This window comes from Carcharhinus amblyrhynchos, chromosome 15 (genome assembly GCF_965287045.1).
Source record: "Carcharhinus amblyrhynchos chromosome 15, sCarAmb.v2.hapA, whole genome shotgun sequence".
Lineage (NCBI taxonomy): Eukaryota > Metazoa > Chordata > Chondrichthyes > Carcharhiniformes > Carcharhinidae > Carcharhinus > Carcharhinus amblyrhynchos.
Genome location: NC_137338.1, coordinates 10,849,983 through 10,869,092, shown reverse-complemented (window position 1 = coordinate 10,869,092; position 19,110 = coordinate 10,849,983). Strand labels below are relative to the sequence as shown.

General features: G+C 45.3%; 1 protein-coding gene across 1 annotated transcript in view; it reads right to left on the bottom strand.

Moving 5' to 3' along the window:
- Positions 1 to 18,017, bottom strand: part of LOC145352907 (transmembrane protease serine 3-like) — a 43,000-nt gene extending 24,983 nt beyond the window's left edge. The window contains exons 1-5 of the mRNA XM_080203207.1: positions 18,003 to 18,017; positions 16,263 to 16,410; positions 13,509 to 13,625; positions 5,926 to 6,042; positions 3,202 to 3,325 (exon numbers count right to left, since the gene is read on the bottom strand). Of these exons, the coding sequence (XP_080059333.1) occupies positions 3,202 to 3,325; positions 5,926 to 6,042; positions 13,509 to 13,625; positions 16,263 to 16,410; positions 18,003 to 18,017 (521 nt within the window). The remainder of the gene's footprint in view (positions 1 to 3,201; positions 3,326 to 5,925; positions 6,043 to 13,508; positions 13,626 to 16,262; positions 16,411 to 18,002) is intronic.
- Positions 18,018 to 19,110: the final 1,093 nt, after the last annotated feature.

The following is a 19,110-nucleotide window of genomic DNA, read 5'->3' as shown; positions in this document are numbered from 1 at the left end:
ATTTTACTGAGGCCCACCTACCTTCCCTATTCCATATTTACTCCACCAATTACCCATAACCTACACATCTTTGGATACTAAGGGGCAACTTAGCATGGCCAATTCACCTAACCTGTACATCTTTGGATTGAGGGAGGAAACTGGGGCACTCGGAGGAAACCCACGCAGACACGGGAAGAGCATGCAAACTCCACACAGGCAGTGACTCAAGCCGGGAATCGAACCTGGGTCCCTGGAGTTGTGAGGCAGCCGCCTGAAACATTGTGTCACTGTGCTACCCAAGTGTTTCAGAGTCGCAATAGGATATCATCGTCCATTTCCCAGCTAAATGGAGTGGGGACCATTTCTGTCTATTTTGCACTCTGAAATAAACCCAGTGAAGTTGGCCAATAGTTCTGAAGTGTACTTCTTGCTGCAACAAAACATGGCCGCTAACTTTAACACAGCAAACTCCAACAACCAGAGTGAGATAAGTGACCAGGTCACCTGCTTTGGAGATTCTGGCTGGGGTATAAATGTTGGCCAATGTTTCAATTATATGGACAGCATTCTTCTTCAGTGGCCAAAAGAGAAAATGCTGGAAAATCTCAGCAGGTCTGGCAGCATCTGTAAGGAGAGAAAAGAGCTGATGTCTTGAGTGTGTGCAGTTTTGGTCGCCGCAGTTGCGGAAGGATATATTGGTCTTGGAGGGAGTGCAGAGGAGGTTCACTAGGCTGATATCGGAGATGAGGGAGTTGGACTATGAAGAGAGACTAAATAGACTGGGTTTGTACTCGTTGGAGTTTAGAAGGATGAGGGGGGATCTTATAGTGGATAGAGGAGAGCCGGTGGATGTGGTCTTTCTGGATTTTCAGAAGGCGTTTGACAAGGTACCTCACAAGAGGTTATTGCAGAAGGTCAGGGGACATGGAGTTGGGGGTAGGGTGTTAGCGTGGATAGAGGATTGGTTGTCAAATAGGAGGCAGAGAGTGGGGGTCAATGGGTGCTATTCGGATTGGCGGTTGGTGACTAGTGGGGTGCCCCAGGGGTCGGTGCTGGGGCCTCAGCTATTTACCATTTATATAGATGATCTGGAGGAGGGAACCGAGTGCAGGGTGTCGAAATTTGCTGATGACACCAAGATTGGGGGAAAGGCAAATTGTGCGGAGGGTGTGGAGAGTCTGCAGAAGGATCTAGATAGGCTGGGCGAATGGGCCAGGAAATGGCAAATGGAATTTAATGTTGGCAAGTGTGAGGTGGTCCACTTTGGTAGGAAGAATGGTAGGAAGGACTATTACTTACGTGGCGAAAAACTGCAGCAGGCGACGGTGCAGAGGGACCTCGGGGTCCTTGTGCATGAGTCGCAAAAACCCAGCTTGCAGGTGCAGCAGGTGGTCAGGAAGGCGAATGGGATGCTGGCCTTCATAGCGAGGGGGATTGAATATGAAAGTAGGGAGGTCTTGCTGCAGCTGTATAGGGCATTGGTGAGGCCGCAGCTGGAGTACTGTGTGCAGTTTTGGGCGCCGCACCTGCGCAAGGATATTTTGGCCCTGGAGGGAGTGCAGAGGAGGTTTACTAGGCTGATACCGGAGTTGAGGGGATTGAGCTATGAGGAGAGGCTGAATAAACTAAGCTTGTACTCGTTAGAGTTTAGAAGAATGAGAGGAGATCTCATTGAGACGTATAAGATGATGAATGGGATGGATAGGATAGAGGTGGAGAGACTCTTCCCGCTCAAAAAAGACAGTCGGACTAGGGGGCACAGCCTCAAGATAAAGGGGAGGCGGTTTAGAACGGAGTTGAGGAGGAACTTCTTCACTCAAAGGGTGGTGAATCTCTGGAATTCTCTGCCCGTTGAAGTGGTGGAGGCTGCCTCGCTAAATATTTTTAAGAAGCGGGTTGATGGGTTCTTGATAAGAGAGGGGATTAAGGGTTATGGGGAGAGGGCGGGAAAGTGGAACTGAGCCACGACAGATCAGCCATGATCTTATTGAATGGCGGGGCAGGCTCGAAGGGCTAGGTGGCCTACTCCTGCTCCTATTTCTTATGTTCTTATGTTCTTATAAGACAATGAAGGGGATGGATAGGGTAGAGGTAGAGAGATTCTTCCCGATTAGAAAGGATAGCAGGACTAGAGGGCACAGCCTCAAGATAAGGGGGGTGCAGTTTATATCCGAGTTGAGGAGGAACTTCTTCACTCAAAGGATGGTGAATCTCTGGAATTCTCTGCACGTTGAAGTGGTGGAGGCTACCTCGCTAAATATATTTAAGTCACGGGTAGATAGGTTTTTGATAGACAGGGTAATTAAGGGTTATGGGGAGCAGGCGGGTAAGTGGATCTGATCCACTTCAGATCAGCCATGATCTTATTGAATGGTGGGGCAGGCTCGAAGGGCTAGATGGCCTACTCCTGCTCCTATTTCTTATGTTCTTATGAGTCTAGATGACCCTTTGTCAAAACTGGATAAATACCTTGTCCAACACTAAGAGAGAAATAGAAAGCAGTGAAGGTGGATTGTGGGGGGTGGGTGGAGACGGGGGGAGGGGGGTGGGTAGTGACGTACAGAAACCCTGTCAGAGAGAAGAGCAGTACATCTTCAGGCTAGGCATTCCCGGGAGAGAAGTGGCAGTGAGTTCAACACTGGATAAAAGCAAACTATTACGGATGCTGGGATCTGAAACCAAAAGAGAAAATGCTGGAAAATCTCAGCAAGTCTGGCAGGTCTGTAAGGAGGCAAAATAAGCTTTGACAGAGGGTCATCAGGACTGGAAACGATGTCTTTTCTTTCCTTACAGATGCTGCCAGACCTGCTGAGATTTTCCAGCGTTTTCTCTTTTGGTTTCAGGTTCCAGCATCCGCAGTAATCTGCTTTTACCCAGGCTTCTTCAGTATCTGCTTTATTGAACGGATGTCAGGATGTCTGTCTCCAGAGGCAGCCTCATGGCATTGTGATCACAGAAAGGCAGAAGTGTCAATTTGACTGGTTACCTTCCAAAGCCCAGACAGCCTGGACACTGGGGAGTAACCAGCCAGTAACTATTTGGAACATTGCTGTGTGACCTATGGCATGCAGCTGAGCGGACAGACCAGATCTAGATTTGCTGTCTCATTAGAAGAATGGCACCCCCAACAGCGCAGCTTTCAAGCACTCCAGCGAGTCAATGCTTTCAGGAGATTATGCTGGGAGAAGAATACCATCTCTTTAAACAGATTGAACTTACCTGCTGTAGCCGAGTTGTTTACATGCAGCCGTTCCGTGTACAGCATTCCAGCCCTCCCAACACACCGTCTTCCAGGTCCCACCTGTATAAATCTGTACCACCGAACCCTTTCCACTGACTCGCACTGACAAAGCAGAAAGGACAAAGAAGGCAAGGTTATAGTCAGGGCAGATACAATTCCCAAGCCTACAGCTGTAAGTGATCTATAATGGGCAATCTCTTGCCCAGCTCCTTAAACCTAACGGGCATGGTATCATCCTGAAGATCTGTTGCATGTTTATCGTGTGAGTGTGTGTAGCTCACGGTTTGAATTGGAATCATGGGGCAGCATGGTGGCACAGTGGTTAACATTGCTGCCTCACAGTGCCAGGGATCTGGGTTCGATTCCCCGGTTTGGGTGACTTTCTAGACGGAGTCTGCACAGTCTCCCTATGTGGGTTTCCTCCAGGTGCTCTGGTTTCCTCCCATAGTCTGAAAGACGTGCTGGTTAGGGTGCATTGGCAGTGCTAAATTCTCCCTCAGTGTAACCTGAACAGGAGCTGGAGTGTGACAGCTAGGGGATTTTCACAGTAACTTCACTGCAGTGTTAATGGAAGCCTACTTGTGACACTAATAAATAAACTTTAACTTATGTTCCAATCTCCAGCAGTGAAATCCCATGCCGTGATAAATACTGACTCAGGTGGGCAACTCTTGTGACGGGCCCCATTAGGTTAATGCTTTCTCGAACTTCATCAGCTCAAATGTTCCTCGAGCCGTGACATTCTGTGACCTCAGGTTGATAATTAGGCAGATAAGGCAACAGACCTCAGTGAATGGTGACACTGATTGTCGATCTCCTTAATTGTAGAGGTTTAACAAAGTAACAGAGGCGTGATGCAGAAGGAATTCAAGTGAATCAGGGTCAAACCAGCCACAGGGCAGAGTTAAAAGGGGTGATTTTGCCCTCGCGCTCGCCATGAGTGTGAATGGTGACACGGGCACAACTTCTCCTGAGATTCCAAAATCGAGATTCCCGCTGGCGAGAGCTCACTTTCCGATTTTTCCCAATTTGCATCGCTGACGTGATGATATTCACACCCAGCAGGCAGGATTCTCATTGCCATACATTATAATAAAGTTAAATATGATTGAGGGGCTTCTCTGCAATATGTCCACCCCCCCCCTCCCCTCACTGAATATGCAAACACCACCAAAGTGATGTCACGTCCCCCAAGGGTTTCCAACAGGTATTTAAAAACCTGAAGATGTTGAGAGGAACTCGCAGGGGGGTGCAAAGGCAAGTACAGCCCCCTCCCCCAGGGGGAGAGGCATATGCCTGGACAGCGCCCTGGCACTGCCAGCCAGATACTGCACCCTGGCAGTGCCAAGGTGCCAATGTCAGGATGATAAGGCCAGGGTGGCACTATGGGGTGGGCCTTCTGGGGGGAGCCCATTGGGGAGGGGAGTTCCTCTATATATGGGGTAATTGACCTGTTGTGGAGTGCGGGAGGGGAGGTGCTGGGTGCTTATTGGGGTGTTGCACCCCAATCCCTGAGTGAGGTGAGAATCACCCCAATGTTTATGGGAGGATTTGCCCCAAAGCCTGGGTTGGTGGGGGGTGGGGGAAGGGCTTGAAACCTGTGTGGGTTGGGTGGTATTGCTCAGATACTCGTGAGGGGGTGGGGGCGGGGGTGGAGATGATGGTTGCCCTGACAAATGCGACTAGGTGCAGGGAGGCATGGTGGTGGGTCACACTGTGTGTGGGCAGGGTGTGTGCAAGGGTTGCCCCAGTGCCGGTATGGGGATGTTACCCTGATGTCTGTGTGGATGGGAGAGGGAGTCACATCTGATGCCTGTGTTGAGGGGGAGGTACCCCGATGTATGTGTGTGTCGGGGGGGGGGGCTGTTGTCTCCCATGTCCATGGGGGTAGGGCAGGGAGGAGTCTATTTCATATGCTAAGTGGGCGCCCTTTATCAATGGCATCCCAATCTGTGTGGAGCTAGCTCTATCAGGCCTCACTCCACCAGAGTGACAGCAGAAACCACGCTCCCAGAGTGCCAGAGAATCTGGAGTGAAAACTCAGCTGTGTAACTGGAGAGCTACATACCGAATTTCCCACTGAAACTGACAAAATATCAGAGATTCTGTCCAAAGAGAGGAGATGGATGACTAGACAAAGAGACTGAGAAAAGGTACAGAACAAATATAGGTTCATTCAACTTTAAGGTTTGAAGTTGTTGAAGTCTCTGAGAAGAATTTACTACGTGCACGAGTGAGATTGGACAGGTTAATTACTCCCTTTCTGGGCAGAGAAATCGATTTGCTTTGTATTGACAATCACCCTGTTGTTAAAGAATACGTATGCTTTTCATCATTAACTTTCTGGGTGGAATTTTCCCATTCCGTCCGCCGTGGGAATGGTTGAGAGGTGGGCCATGGATAGGTCTGTTGACCTCGGGTGGGATTTTCCATTCTTGGGAAGAAGGTGGCTGGAAAATCCCAAACCGCTATGTGTCAATAATGAAGTCAACGGACTAGATGCCACATGTGCAAAGCAAAAATGTAAATCGATCAGTAAATTCTGGAGATGAGTTCCTCCCAGCGTATCTCCTCTCATCCTCTCATCCTTGACTGATTAATGCACTCATAATGGCATAGATCACTAACGCGCTGTCGCCCCTCCAGCACAATGTAGCCCATTAGAAAGATAAACATTCAGAGAAATCAATGTTCTACATTACCACATCCCAGCTCATCTTCTCCTGAAGAGCAGTCTTTAATCCCATCACATCGAGCTGTGTGCCATATACATGATGAAGATGCATGACACTGGAACTTACCAACGCAACTCTGTGTGACTGAAAGAATTTTGTAATTAGCACTGGTTTTTAACAGTTGCTGCCTTAATGCAAGCTTTGTTCAAGAATAAATTTAAAAAAAACAGGATTGATTTTTCTTCATTCTCTCTGGTGAAATGGGTGTCACTGGCTGGGCCAGTATATGTTGCACACTCCTATTTGCCTTTGCACTAATGGCTTGCTAGGCCATTGCAGAGGGCAGTTAAGTGTCAACCAAATATCTGGAATTAAGAATCTACTGATGACCATGAAACCATTGTTGATTGTTGGAAAAACCCATCTGGTTCACTGATGTCCTTCAGGGAAGGAAATCTGCTGTCCTTGCCTGGTCTGGCCTACATGTGACTCCAGAGGCACAGCAATGTGGTTGATTCTCAATTGCCTCTGGGCAAATAGGGATGGGTAATAAATGCTGGCCAGCCAGCGACGCCCATTCCCTCAAATGAATTTAAAAAAATACACATTGCTGTAAATGTTTGTAAATTGTAAATTTTCTGTACGTTTTATTGTCATAAAAACTTATCTGGAGGTTCTCTAATACTCGAAAGGGAAGGATATCTGCCATCCTTAACTGGTCTGGCCTACATGTGACTCCAGATCCACAGTAATGTGGTTGACTCCCAACTGTCCTCGGGCAACTAGGGATGGGCAATAAATGCTGGTCAACCCATGACCCACAAATGAATTAAAAAAATACCCATTGCTATGGACCTGGAGTCACATGTAGGGCAGACCAGACAAGGACGGCAAATTTTCTTCACTATAGAGTATTAGTGAACATCAGATAGGTTTTTATGACATCGATGATAGTTCCATGGTCACCATTATTGAGACGAGCTTTCAATCCTAGATGTAATTGTATTTAAATTCTACTAGCTGTTATGGAGGAATGTGATCCTAAGTCCCCAGAGCATGAGCCTGGTGCTTCTGAATTACTAGCCCAGTGGCAATGCCATTCTGTCACCACCTCCCCAATATTTTCCTCCACTTTCATTTTGCTTAAACTGTTTCAGCATCTAACATTTTTCTCTTAAAGAAATTACTCAGGTCACGTTTACACCACAATGAGTATGGAGGGCCCACCCTTCAGGGTCTCTATTTCACTTTGGAGGCAGTTTGGGCCCTAACACTGGATTTACACAGGGGGATTTTGATGGTGTAGAGACTCAGCAAACATGGGCATGAACAACACAGCCTGATAAAATCATTCCTGGTATTTTAGCATCAAAGCAAGCAAGATTTCAAGCTATTCTGCAAATGAGAAGAGTTATCAGTATGACCTTTAATAGTTTCTTGAGACAAGGGTTAAAAATCAAATGCACTCATAGAGGGGAGACAATGGCTCAGTAGTATTAACTAGTAGTACTGCACTATTAACCCAGACACTCAGCTAATGTTCCTGAGACTGTGGTTCGAATCCTGACAGGGCAGATGGGAGAATTTGAATTCAATAAAAAGTATCTGGAATTAAGAATCTACTGATGACCATGAAATCATTGCCGATTGTCGGAAAAACCCAACTGGTTCACTAATGTTCTTTAGGGAAGGAAATAGTAGATAGGACACCAAACATGTTTCCTGATGATCTATACAATATTAAAAGGAGCAAGTGCTGACTCCCTGGCTTGGAAACTCAATGAAATCATACATAAAGTTTCAAGCATACATTGATAGGACATTTTTTTTCTTTACAGAAACCACACTTTTGCTGTGATCACAGGTTGATTGAGTTAAGGGAAAGCTGAAGGTTTTTCAACCATGTATATTCCCCTATATAAGAGCACATACACACCTTGCTCCACTGATCTTCCCGAGATATGGACCTGCAAAAGCCAATGGCGACTCATGTGTTGTGATATGGAGATGCCGGCGTTGGACTGGCGTAAGCACAGTAAGAAGTCTCACAACACCAGATTAAAGTCCAACAGATTTAACACCTGAAGAAGGAGCAGAGCTCCAAAAGTTTGTGGCTACCAAATAAACCTATTGGACTTTAACCTGGTGTTTTGAGACTTCTTTCTGCGCTTACCCCAGTCCAACGCTGGAACCTCCATATCGTGGCTTCCATTGACACTGTAAACTGCTGGCTCCAAGTGGAGAGGATCTCCAAGAAGATTGTGCATATTGATTCATGTGTTAGCAGGGTTACAAACTAATAGCATTGAAGTTAGCTGGAAGGTAGTGAAGACTATCTGGGCAGATGCTAATCAGAGGAATATGACCTTAGTATTGTGCTTTTGCTTGAATGCTTTGCAAATAAAGTGGTGGATTCTCTCCAGAAATGCAAATGTGAGGGATCATATGGTGCTAAGAAAGGCAATGCTAAGTAGAATGACTGACCAGTGACCTATCATGGTCAGAGGACAGGGATCAAGTTTAGCAAATTTAAAACAAGCTGATATCTCACAAGTGGTAATTTTGAAATTAGAATTTGTTTCTGTGCATTTTACAACGTGTGCCATCACAAGTCTGCTACCAACAGGACATACTCAAAAAATGGTGACGCGGAAATGTTTGCACCTGCTTGGTGCAAGTTCACTGAGATTCGCCACGCACCTTTGTGTGAATCTTGAGACCAGCCAATTCAGCACTGCTTAGGAATTGAACCTGCGACCTCTGTTCAACAAAGCACACTCATGCACCAACTTCATCAATAGAATCAAGTTATCCATTCATCTTGATTTGTGAGAGTTTTCTGTGTGCAAATTGATGTTTGGACATAATACCTTCCCTGGCTGCCTACAGCTTGCTTGCCCATGCAATGTCATGCATGCCATTGACATGTGTTGGAAGGAGTTGATACTCATATTTTCAGCCGTGTTATGAATGCACCTTCCTTGGCCATCAAATCCTGGGATGGGAGTCAAACCCAGGGCATCCATCTCAGAGGCAGAGACACTACCTTCATACCACGTTATGGATCTCCACTAAATATAGTCTGCCAACTTGAAAATGCTCTGTTTCAACATGTCCATTAACCAATCCTCTATCCATGCTACTTTATGACCCCAATTCCATGAGCCTGGCATGTTCACTTTCTATCTGCGCCTTATTGAATTCCTTTTTTTGGAAATTCAAGTATACAACATATACTAGTTCCCCTTTATCAACCCTGCAAGGAACATCCTTTTACCTGTCAAATCTGATTTTCTTTTCATAAAAGCATGTTGACTCTGTTTGATCATGCTGTGATTTTCAGGTGGCATAGTGGCACAGTGGTTAGCACTGCTGCCTCTCAGCACCAGGGACCTGAGTTTGATTCCCAGCTTGGATCACTGTCTGTGTGGAGTTCGTACATTCTCTCCGTGTCTGTGTGGGTTTCTCTGAGTACTCCAGTTTCCTCCCACATTCTGAAAGAGTTAGGTGCATTGACCTGAACAGACGCCGGATTGTGGCAACTAGGGGAATTTCACAGTAACTTCATTCAAGTACAAGCTGTACTTGTGCCTAATAAATAAACTTTAACTTTAAAGTATATTGTTGCAGGAGTTCCTCAGGGTAGTGTCCTAAGGCCTTATCATCTTTATCTCCTTCATCAATGACTTTCCCTCCATCATTATGTCAGAAATGGAGATGTTTGCAGATGATTGCACAATGTTCAGCACCATTCATGGTTCCCCAGATACTGAAACAGTTCATGTTTATGTGCAACAAGACCGGGATAATATTCAGGCTTGGGATACAGGTGGCATGTAGCATTCGCGCCTCACAAGTGTCAAGCAATGACCACCTCCAACAAGAGAAAATCTAAGCATTTTCCTCTGCCATCCATTGGTATTGCCATCGCTGAATCCCCCACTATCTACAACTTGGGGGCTACCATTGACCAGAAACTGAACTGGACTAGCCATATAAATACTGTGACTGCAAGACCAATGATGTGGAGATGCTGGCATTAGACTGGGATAAACACAATAAGAAGTCTCACTATATCAGGTTAAAATCCAACAGGTTTATTTGGTAGCAAACACCACTAGCTTTCAGAGCGCTGCTCCTTTGTCAGGTGAGTGGGGAGTTCTGATCACAAACAGAGCATATAAAGGCACACAGTTTACCTGATACACTGCAGGAAAGGATGTCCTGAGGCATGGTACATTGGGGAGACCATGCAGACACTATGACAATGGATGAATGAACACCGCTCGACAATAACCAGGCAAGACTGTTCTCTTCCTCTTGGTGAACACTTCAGCGGTCATGGGCATTCAGCCTCTGATCTTCAGGTAAACATTCTCCAAGATGGTCTTCACGACACACAACAGCGCACAGTCGCTGAGCAGAAACTGATAGCCAAGTTCCGCACACATGACGATGGCCTTAACCAGGATCTTGGGTTCATGTCATACTATTTGTAACCCCCAAGACTCACCTGGCTTGCAACATCTCACTTACTGTCCTGTCTGGAGACAATACACATCTCTATAACCTATGCTTAATGCTATCTCCACACACATTGTCTGCACCTTTAAGACTTCTTTAGCTCTAAAGACTCACATTCTAATCAGTATTCTGTAAACTGAGTGTGTGCCTTCATATGCTCTGTTTGTGATCAGAACTCCCCACTCACCTGACAAAGAGCAGTGCTCCGAAAGCTAGAGGTGTTTGCTACCAAATAAACCTGTTGGACTTTAACCTGGTATTGTGAGACTTCTTACTGCAAGAGCAAGTCCGAGGCTGTGAATCCCGTGGCAAGTAACTCACTTTTTGATCCCTCCAAAGCCTATCCACTATCTGCAAGAAACAAGTTAGGAATGTGATAGAATGCATTCTACTTACCTGGATGAGTGGAGCTCCAACGACACTCACATAGATTGACACCATCCAGGGCAAAGCAGCTGGCTTGACATCCTATCCCATCCACCACCTCAAATGCTCACTCCAACCACCATTGATGCACAATGTATACTATCTCCAAATTGCACTGTGATAACTCACCAAGGCTCTTTCAATGGCACCTTTAGCAGCCATGACCTCTATCATCTAGAAGGACATGGGCAGCAAATACCTGGGAACGCCACCACCCACCCAAGTTTATCTCCAAGCCATGCACCATCGTGACTTGGAAGTAGGTCACCGTTACTCAACTGTGGCTGGGTCAAAACTCTGGAACTCTCTCCCTAACAGCACTGTGGGTGAACCTACACCACAGGCGCTGCAGCATTTCGAGAAGGCAGCTCACCACCACCTTTTCAAGGGAAACTAGGGATAGGCAGTGAGCGCCGGCCCAGCTAAAGATTCGCACATCTCATGAATTAATAAAAAGAAATTATCAAAGAACACCATTGAATTAGCCAAGCATCATCTCCCATTACTAAAACCACAATGATTGTTTTGGATCAGCTCAAAGGTGGTTGCATACATTAAGCCTCAGAACACTTCAAAACACCATTAATAGTGCAAGGGGCATCCATAATTTTACAATTGCTGTTCTAACCAGACAATGGGATAAAGTCAATGATTATAGACCAGGCCAGTAACCCAGGAAAAAAATAGTACCTGGAAAATGCTGTGTGAATAAATGAAAGTCAGCATGGATTTATTACAGGCAAATCATATTTAACTAAATTAACTGAGTTATCTGATAAAGGAAAAGGTTAATGATGATCATGTGATTTCAAAAGGAGATTGATAAAATACTACATAATACTTATTAGCAGAATTAAAGCATGCAGGATTAACAGGACAGCAGAAGCAAAGATGTAATATTGAATGAAGGACAGAGAGTATCGATGTACGATTCTTGCTCAGAATGGAGCTAGCTATATGTGATGTACCCCAGGGGTCAGTATCAGAATCACTCTCTTGTCTATCACATTGGTGGCACGGGTGGCACAGTGGTTAGCACTGCTGCCTCACAGCGCCAGAGACCTGAGTTTGATTCCTGGCTTGGGTGCCCGTCTGTTCGGAGTCTGCACATTCTCCCCGTGTCTGCGTGTGTTTCATCCAGGAGTTCAGGTTTTCTCCCTTAGTCTGAAAGACGTGCTGGTTAGGTGCATTGGCCGTGCTAAATTCTCCCCCTGTGTATCCAAACAGGGCCGGAGTGTGGCGACTTGGGGAATTTCACAGTAACTTCATTGCATTGTTAATGTAAATCTACTTGTGACACTAATAAATAAACTTTAAAACTTTAATGAGCTGTGACTTGGGTATACAATTTCAAAGTTTTCACTTAGCAAGCTCCCACAAACAGTAACATGATGAAGACCAATCTGTTTATAGTTGTTGAGGTATAAATATTATCCTGAAGCCACTATTAAATTACACAGCTTTTCTTCCCTTTGTGCCAAGGGATATTTTACATCTATTTGAGAGGGCAGATTGGGCCCCTGTTTAATGTCTCATTTGAAGAATGGAACCTCAGACTGTGCAGTACCCTTTCCGTACTGAGTTGGAAGTGTCAGCCTAGATTATCATCTGAAGTCACTGGATTGAGCAAGCATAAGATCATAAGATATAGGAGTAGAATTAGGCCATTTGGTTCGTCAAGTCTGCTGCACCTTTCAATCATGGCTGATAAGTTTCTCAACCCCATTCTTCCACCTTTTCCCCATAACCTTTGATTAAGAACCTATCTATCTCTGTCTCAGATACACGCAATGACCCTGGCCTCCACAACCTTCTGTGGCAAAGAAATTTCATAGATTTACCTCCTTCTGGCTAAAGAACTTCCTCCTTGCCTTTGTTCTAAAGGGTGGTCCCTTTATTCTGAGTCTGTGCCCTCAGATCCTAGCCTTTTCCATAATGGAAACATCTTCTCCATGTCCACTCTTTCCAGGTCTTTCAATATTCTGTAAGTTTCAATGAGATCCCCCCCTCAACCTTCTAAACTCCATTGAGTACAGACTCAGAGTCCTCAGACACTCCTCGCATGTCAAGCTTTTCATTCCTGAGATCATTGAACCTTCTCCCTTGGATAAGAGAGCCAGGGAGAAACCTCTAAAATCTCCCTCAGGCTAGCGAACTTATGAATTTTACCCAGTGCTGCACTAACAATGATACTGCACATTTCTTCCACCACCCTGCCTTCACCTCCATCCCCAAACTGGAGGGATTCATCGAATCCTACAGTGCAGAAGGAGGTCATTCAGCCCATTGAGTCAGCACTGACCACAATCCCATTCAGGCCCTATCCCCATAACTCTTACCCTAGCTAGTCCTCCTGACACTAAGGGGCAATTTAGCACATCCAATCTCTGGACTGTGGGAGGAAACTGGAGCACCCAGAGGAAACCCATGCAGATATGGAGAGAATGTGCAACCTCCACACAGACAGTGACCCAAGCTGGGAATCGAACCTGGGTCCCTGGCGCTGTGAGGCAGCAGTGCTAATCACTGTGCCATTGTGCTGCCCCCAAAAATAGGCTAAAAAATAGATTGAGATTCCTCAAAAAAAAAGATTTTCCATTGTGAAAAGGTCACTGAAATCGTACAGCTTGAGCACTGAGAAACATAGACATTGTACTCACCACCCACAGCTATGGCGATAGTTATTAATATAGCACCAACCACACCCACTGTGACTAAAATCAGAAGCTTCTTGGATGTAAGCAAATGGCATTTTGAAGAGGTTATGTCCTGGTTTCCTGAAAAGATTAGAAAAGGATTCATTTAAACAACTGGAATTTTGAATGTTGTTCTGACTGACACCAAATAGAGCTCTGGAATCGGGTTCACCTCTGCATGACTTACCTTTACCAGCCAATTGTGTACATAGCATTGAGGTAGGAAAGGATCTGGGAGGGAATAGATTTTGCACCAGGACAGTGATAAACAGAAAGAACAACATGGAAGCAGACCACGTGCTGAAACCCAATCTCCTACCTCCATAAGGGAAAGTAAAAATTGTAGCGGAAGGGGAGCTTTTCAATCCTCTTCACAAGGTTCTTGAAGAGGCCAAAGTTAAAGGTTCTATCAGGGCCCAATGAAATAATGGGGCCTTAATCATACAAACTAGGGCATTGCCCAAAACAATTGGATCTCGATGGCTTTCCTGTGGGTGAATAATCCGGTTAATCTTAACTGTTCACCAGCTCAAAGAACAAAGAACAAGCAAAGAACAAAGAACAATGCAGCACAGGAAACAGGCCCTTCAGCCCTCCAAGACTGTGCCACTCATGCGTCCAACTAGACCATTCATTTGTATCCCCCCATTCCCAGTCTGTTCATGTGGCTATCCAGATAAGTCTTAAATGATCCCAGCGTGTCCGCCTCCACCACTTTGCTTGGCAGTGCATTCCAGGCCCCCATCACTCTCTGTGTAAAATACGTCCCTCTAACATCTGTGATAAACCTTGCCCCCCTCACCTTGAACCTGTGACCCCTTGTGTTCGTCACCTCCGACCTGGGAAAAAGCTTCCCACTGTTCACCCTATCTACGCCCTTCATAATTTTATACACCTCTATTAGGTCACCCCTCATCCTCCGTCTTTCCAGGGAGAACAACCCCAGTTTACCCAATCTCTCCTCATAGCTAAGACCCACCACACCAGACAACATCCTGGGTCAAAACTTGTGACACCACCCCCCCACCCCCCCACCCCCCCGACCCCCCCAGGTTCACGTGTGAATTTATTTGGGCAGTTTTGAGGTAATCTGTGATGTATGGGGACAAACAAACCAAAGCTATTTTTAATTCAGCATTAGTTGGCATTAAGTGGGTACATTCCATTAGCAAGTTGACAATTTTTCACCTGACCCTCTCTTGTTGAGAGATTCAGAAAGAGAAATTCCATCGATAAGCTGTCTATGCATCGATTCATAGCCTCGTCATCTTAGAAAAATCCACACTGGACATTCCTTCCTGCCTAAGTGTAGTATCTTGTAAAGATGGGCGACCGCTAATTACATTGACCAATCAATGGCTTATTAAGGTAACCAAAACTCAAGAATAGCAGATTAGCTGCAAAGACTCGCATTCTAATCAGTATTCTGTAAACTGCGTGTGTCTTCATATGCCCTGTTTGTGATCAGAACTCTCCATTTACCTAACAAAGGAACAGCGTTCTGAAAGCTAGTGGCATTTACTACCAAATAAATCTGTTGGACTTTAACCTGGTGTTTGAGACTTCTTATTGTGTTTACCCCAGTCCAACGCTGGCATCTCCACATCGAGAGAATAGAGGCAACGTTTCGAGTCTGGATGATCCTGAATGCATTGGAGAGAGTGCAGAAGAGGTTTCCAAGAATGGTTCCAGGGATGAGAAACTTCAGTGGTGAGGATGGATTGGAGAGGTTGGGACTGGGAAGAAGACTAGGAGGAGATTTGATTGAAAAATTCAAAATCATGAGGGGGCTGAACTGAGTAGATAGGGAGAAACTGTTTCTGCTGATAAAAATATCGAGAAACAGGAGGCCGCAGATTTAAAGTAATTTAAAGAAGCAAATGTGATATGAGAGAAAGTTTCTTCATGCAGAGAATGGTTGGGGTCTGGAATGCATGGCCTGGAAGTGTGGTGGAGGCAGATTCAATCGAGAGGCTCAAGAGGGCATTAGGTGATTATTCGAATGGAAACAATGTGCAGCGGTATATTTATCAGTGCATTGTACACTTTTACCTTGAGCTGGCAAACTTAGTCACTGCCTTTGGCCTCTCTGATATGGCACGCTTGACAAGTTTCAAGAACTAACCAGGCCTGAGCCTGCTTGACTTGAAAGATCAGACAAGATTGGGTGTCGTCAGATGAATATGGCTACAGGCAATGTGCAGAGTTATGGGGAAAAGGCAATGGGAATGGCAGTAAGTTTATACCGCTCATTTGGAGAGCCAGTGCAGACAGGATGGGCTGAATGGCCTCCTTCTGTACTTTAACAATTCTGTAATTCTAGAAATGCAGAGGGCAATTATCTTTTTTTCTGTCAATGTACAGGATTTTGAATCGATTTGATTTGATTTATCATTGTCACATGTATCGGTATGCAGTGAAAAGTATTGTTTCTTGCGCGCTCTACAGACAAAGCATACTGTTCATAGAGAAGGAGGTGAGAGAGTGCAGAATGTAGTGTCACAGTTATAGAATGACGTAGGGAAAGATAAACCTAGTGTGAGGTAGGTCCATTCAAAAGTCTGATAGAACTAAAGTCAGCATGGACACCATACGGTAGCAGTGGACATTTCCAATCTGTGCGTTGATTCTGGAATGTAATCCTTTGAAATAAATGCTAAAAGCCTGGAATTCACACTAAACGTGACAAGAATAGAAACAGAAAAACAAGCACGTTACCTGTTTCGACCGGCAATACTTTTGGATCATGAATGTTGGAGATTCTTTGTGCGGTGTTGGGGAGTTCAATGGTAGGCAGCTCATCTTCCGTGACTGATACTATTTCTAAATTTGCGTTATCTGGTTTCTCTGTTATTTCAGTTTGTACCTGCAGTCCATCAAGTAACAAAAACACCCCATTAAAATAGATACATGCTACCTGTCCACAATAGAACTCGGGTATACCAAAGGGAGATGTTTCTAAAAATATGTCTTCAAATCCCCAATGGGGAAATCAAACTCCAAACAAGCTTGAGTTGAAGTTTGGCCAACTATCTGTGGTATTGATTCCTGAATGGATGAGCCACTCAGTTCCAGGGGGTTGCTGGGATGGGGTGGGCAATGATTTGGACGGATCTGCAAATGTGGACAAGGATATTGAATGCTGCGCTTTGGGGAAGAAGGAGCTATAATTATTTGGCAGGTACATGGGTGCTAGTGGCAGGATTGTCACGAGTAAGATTTAACTGGAGTATTGATTAGTAACGTATTCCTTTCCCCTCTGAGGTATTCTCTCCGAACATAAAGTTTGATATACTTTTCTCTCCCAGTATATCCCGGTCAAGGGACATTATGTTCTGCTGGTTTTTCTTCCCCGTAATTCAAAAATGGAACTCATTGGGCACGATCTCACCTACTGTTAATGCTACACTCCTGCTAAGATGAAGTCAGAGAATTTGGCAGCCAGTCAATCCTCCCTTCGCTGTGGCTGGGCAGAGTGGTGATAAGATTCTGGCCTTTCTCTTGGCATGCTCCCCCCTACCCTCCTGCAGTCGAAATCTTGATTTGCATCAACTTTTAGTGATGTCTTACAAAGTGGGGCCTTGACTTTTCATCCATGTTTCCTGAGGGTCTAGTATCTTCAGCCAGTTGCAAAACTGGCTGCATTGCAGTACCGAGGGAGTTCTGCACTGTCAGAGGTGTCCATCTTTCAGGTGAGGCTCCAAGCCAAGGCTGGGCCAACCCTTCACAGGGGGGCATTAAACAAAATCCCATTGCGCTACTTCGATGAAGAGTAGAGGAGCTCTCTCTGTCTATTTATGTGCTTCTAAAGCAGGTTAACTGGTCATGACCACATTGCTGTTTGTGGGAGCTTGCTGTGCACAAATTAGCTGCTGCATTTCCTACAGTAAAACAACGACTACGTTTCGACAATGGTGGCATGCTGGCACAGTGGTTAGCACTGCTGCCTCACAGCGTCAGGGAGCCAGGTTCGATTCCAGCCTTGGGTCACTGTCAGTGCGCAGTTTGCACGTTCTCCCCGTGTCTGGGTGGGTTTCCTCCGCGTGCTCCGGTTTCCTCCCACAGTTTGAAAGGCGCGCTGGTTAGGTGCATTGGCCACGCTAAATTCTCTCTCAGTGTACCCAAACAGGCACCAGAGCGTGGTGACTGGGAAGATTTCACGGTAACTCCATTGCAGTGTTAATGTAAGCCTTACTTGCGACTAATAAATAAACTTAAACAGAAGTACTTCATTAGCTGTAAAGCGCTTTGGGACGCTGCGAGTCGTGACGGGTGCTATTACAAATAGAAGTCCTTCTTTTCTTTAACAGTACAACCTCAAATAGGAGAGACTAAAGGTGACAAACCCACTTATCTTACTTCTATGTCTCATGAAACCTTGCCAACAAAAAACAGATCTATAATTGATTGAGCCTCAGGCCAAACAGTTGAGGCACTAATTATTTATCTTCCGCTTACCTCTGTGGCAGACATTTCTCACACAGAATTATAAAATCAACTCAGAGCATGGGCATGACTTAGTCCTGCAGGGTTTCCTGGCCTCGAAGCAATCGCAATGGAAGACACTGTTGCCAAAGCCAGTTGTTTGTAATCCCCGTGCTGGGAACAATGAGAGGTGAGAGAGCCAGCAAACGGTGACTATCAGGTTGCTCTCCAGCAGGTGGCTATGGATACCAGGACGTGTTGCACTGCTCCTCATTATGATCAGAAACAAACGGTAAGCCAACACCACGTTGTGGTTGACACATCAAATGAACACACAGTGCGCTCCGGAGTGTCCGTGAAAAGCTACAGTTCAAGTGCCCGCAACTGTTGCACACAATTGTCCTCAAATCTCGTTATCATTTCTAATTTAGCAGAAAAAGTTCTTGCCAAGCAGTGAAATGAATAATTGCTGTAACTGAAAGGAAATCGTGGAGCTAACTGAACAAAGTAAAACAAAACTAAATAGGCATCAACTAGAACGTCCTGCGTCCAATCATTTTTAAAAGAACATGATAAGAACATAAGAACTAGGAGCAGGAGTAGGCCATCTGCCCCCTCGAGCCTGCTCCGCCATTCAATAAGATCATGGCTGATCTTTTTGTGGACTTAGCTCCGCTTACATGCCCGCTCACCATAACCCTTAATTCCTTTACTGGTCAAAAATGTATCTATCCTTGCCTTAAAAGCATTCAATGAGGTAGCCTCAACTGCTTCACTAGGCAGGGAATTCCACAGATTCACAACCATTTGTGTGAAGAAGTTCCTCCTCAACTCAGTCCGAAATCTGCTTCTCCTTATTTTGAGGTCATGCCTCCTAGTTCGAGTTTCACCTGCCAATGGAAACAACTTCCCTGTTTCTATCTTAACTATTCCCTTCATAATCTTATATGTTTCTATAAGATCTCCCCTCACTCTTCTAGGTTCCAGTGAGTATAGCCCCAGTTACTCAGTCTCTCCTCATAAGCCAACCCTCTTGAATCCCAAGTCAACCTAGTGAGTCTCCTCTGCACCCCTCCCCTGTGAGTATATCAATATAACAATTCTCTACAACCACCCTCTGGCTTCTGTCATTTAGATACCT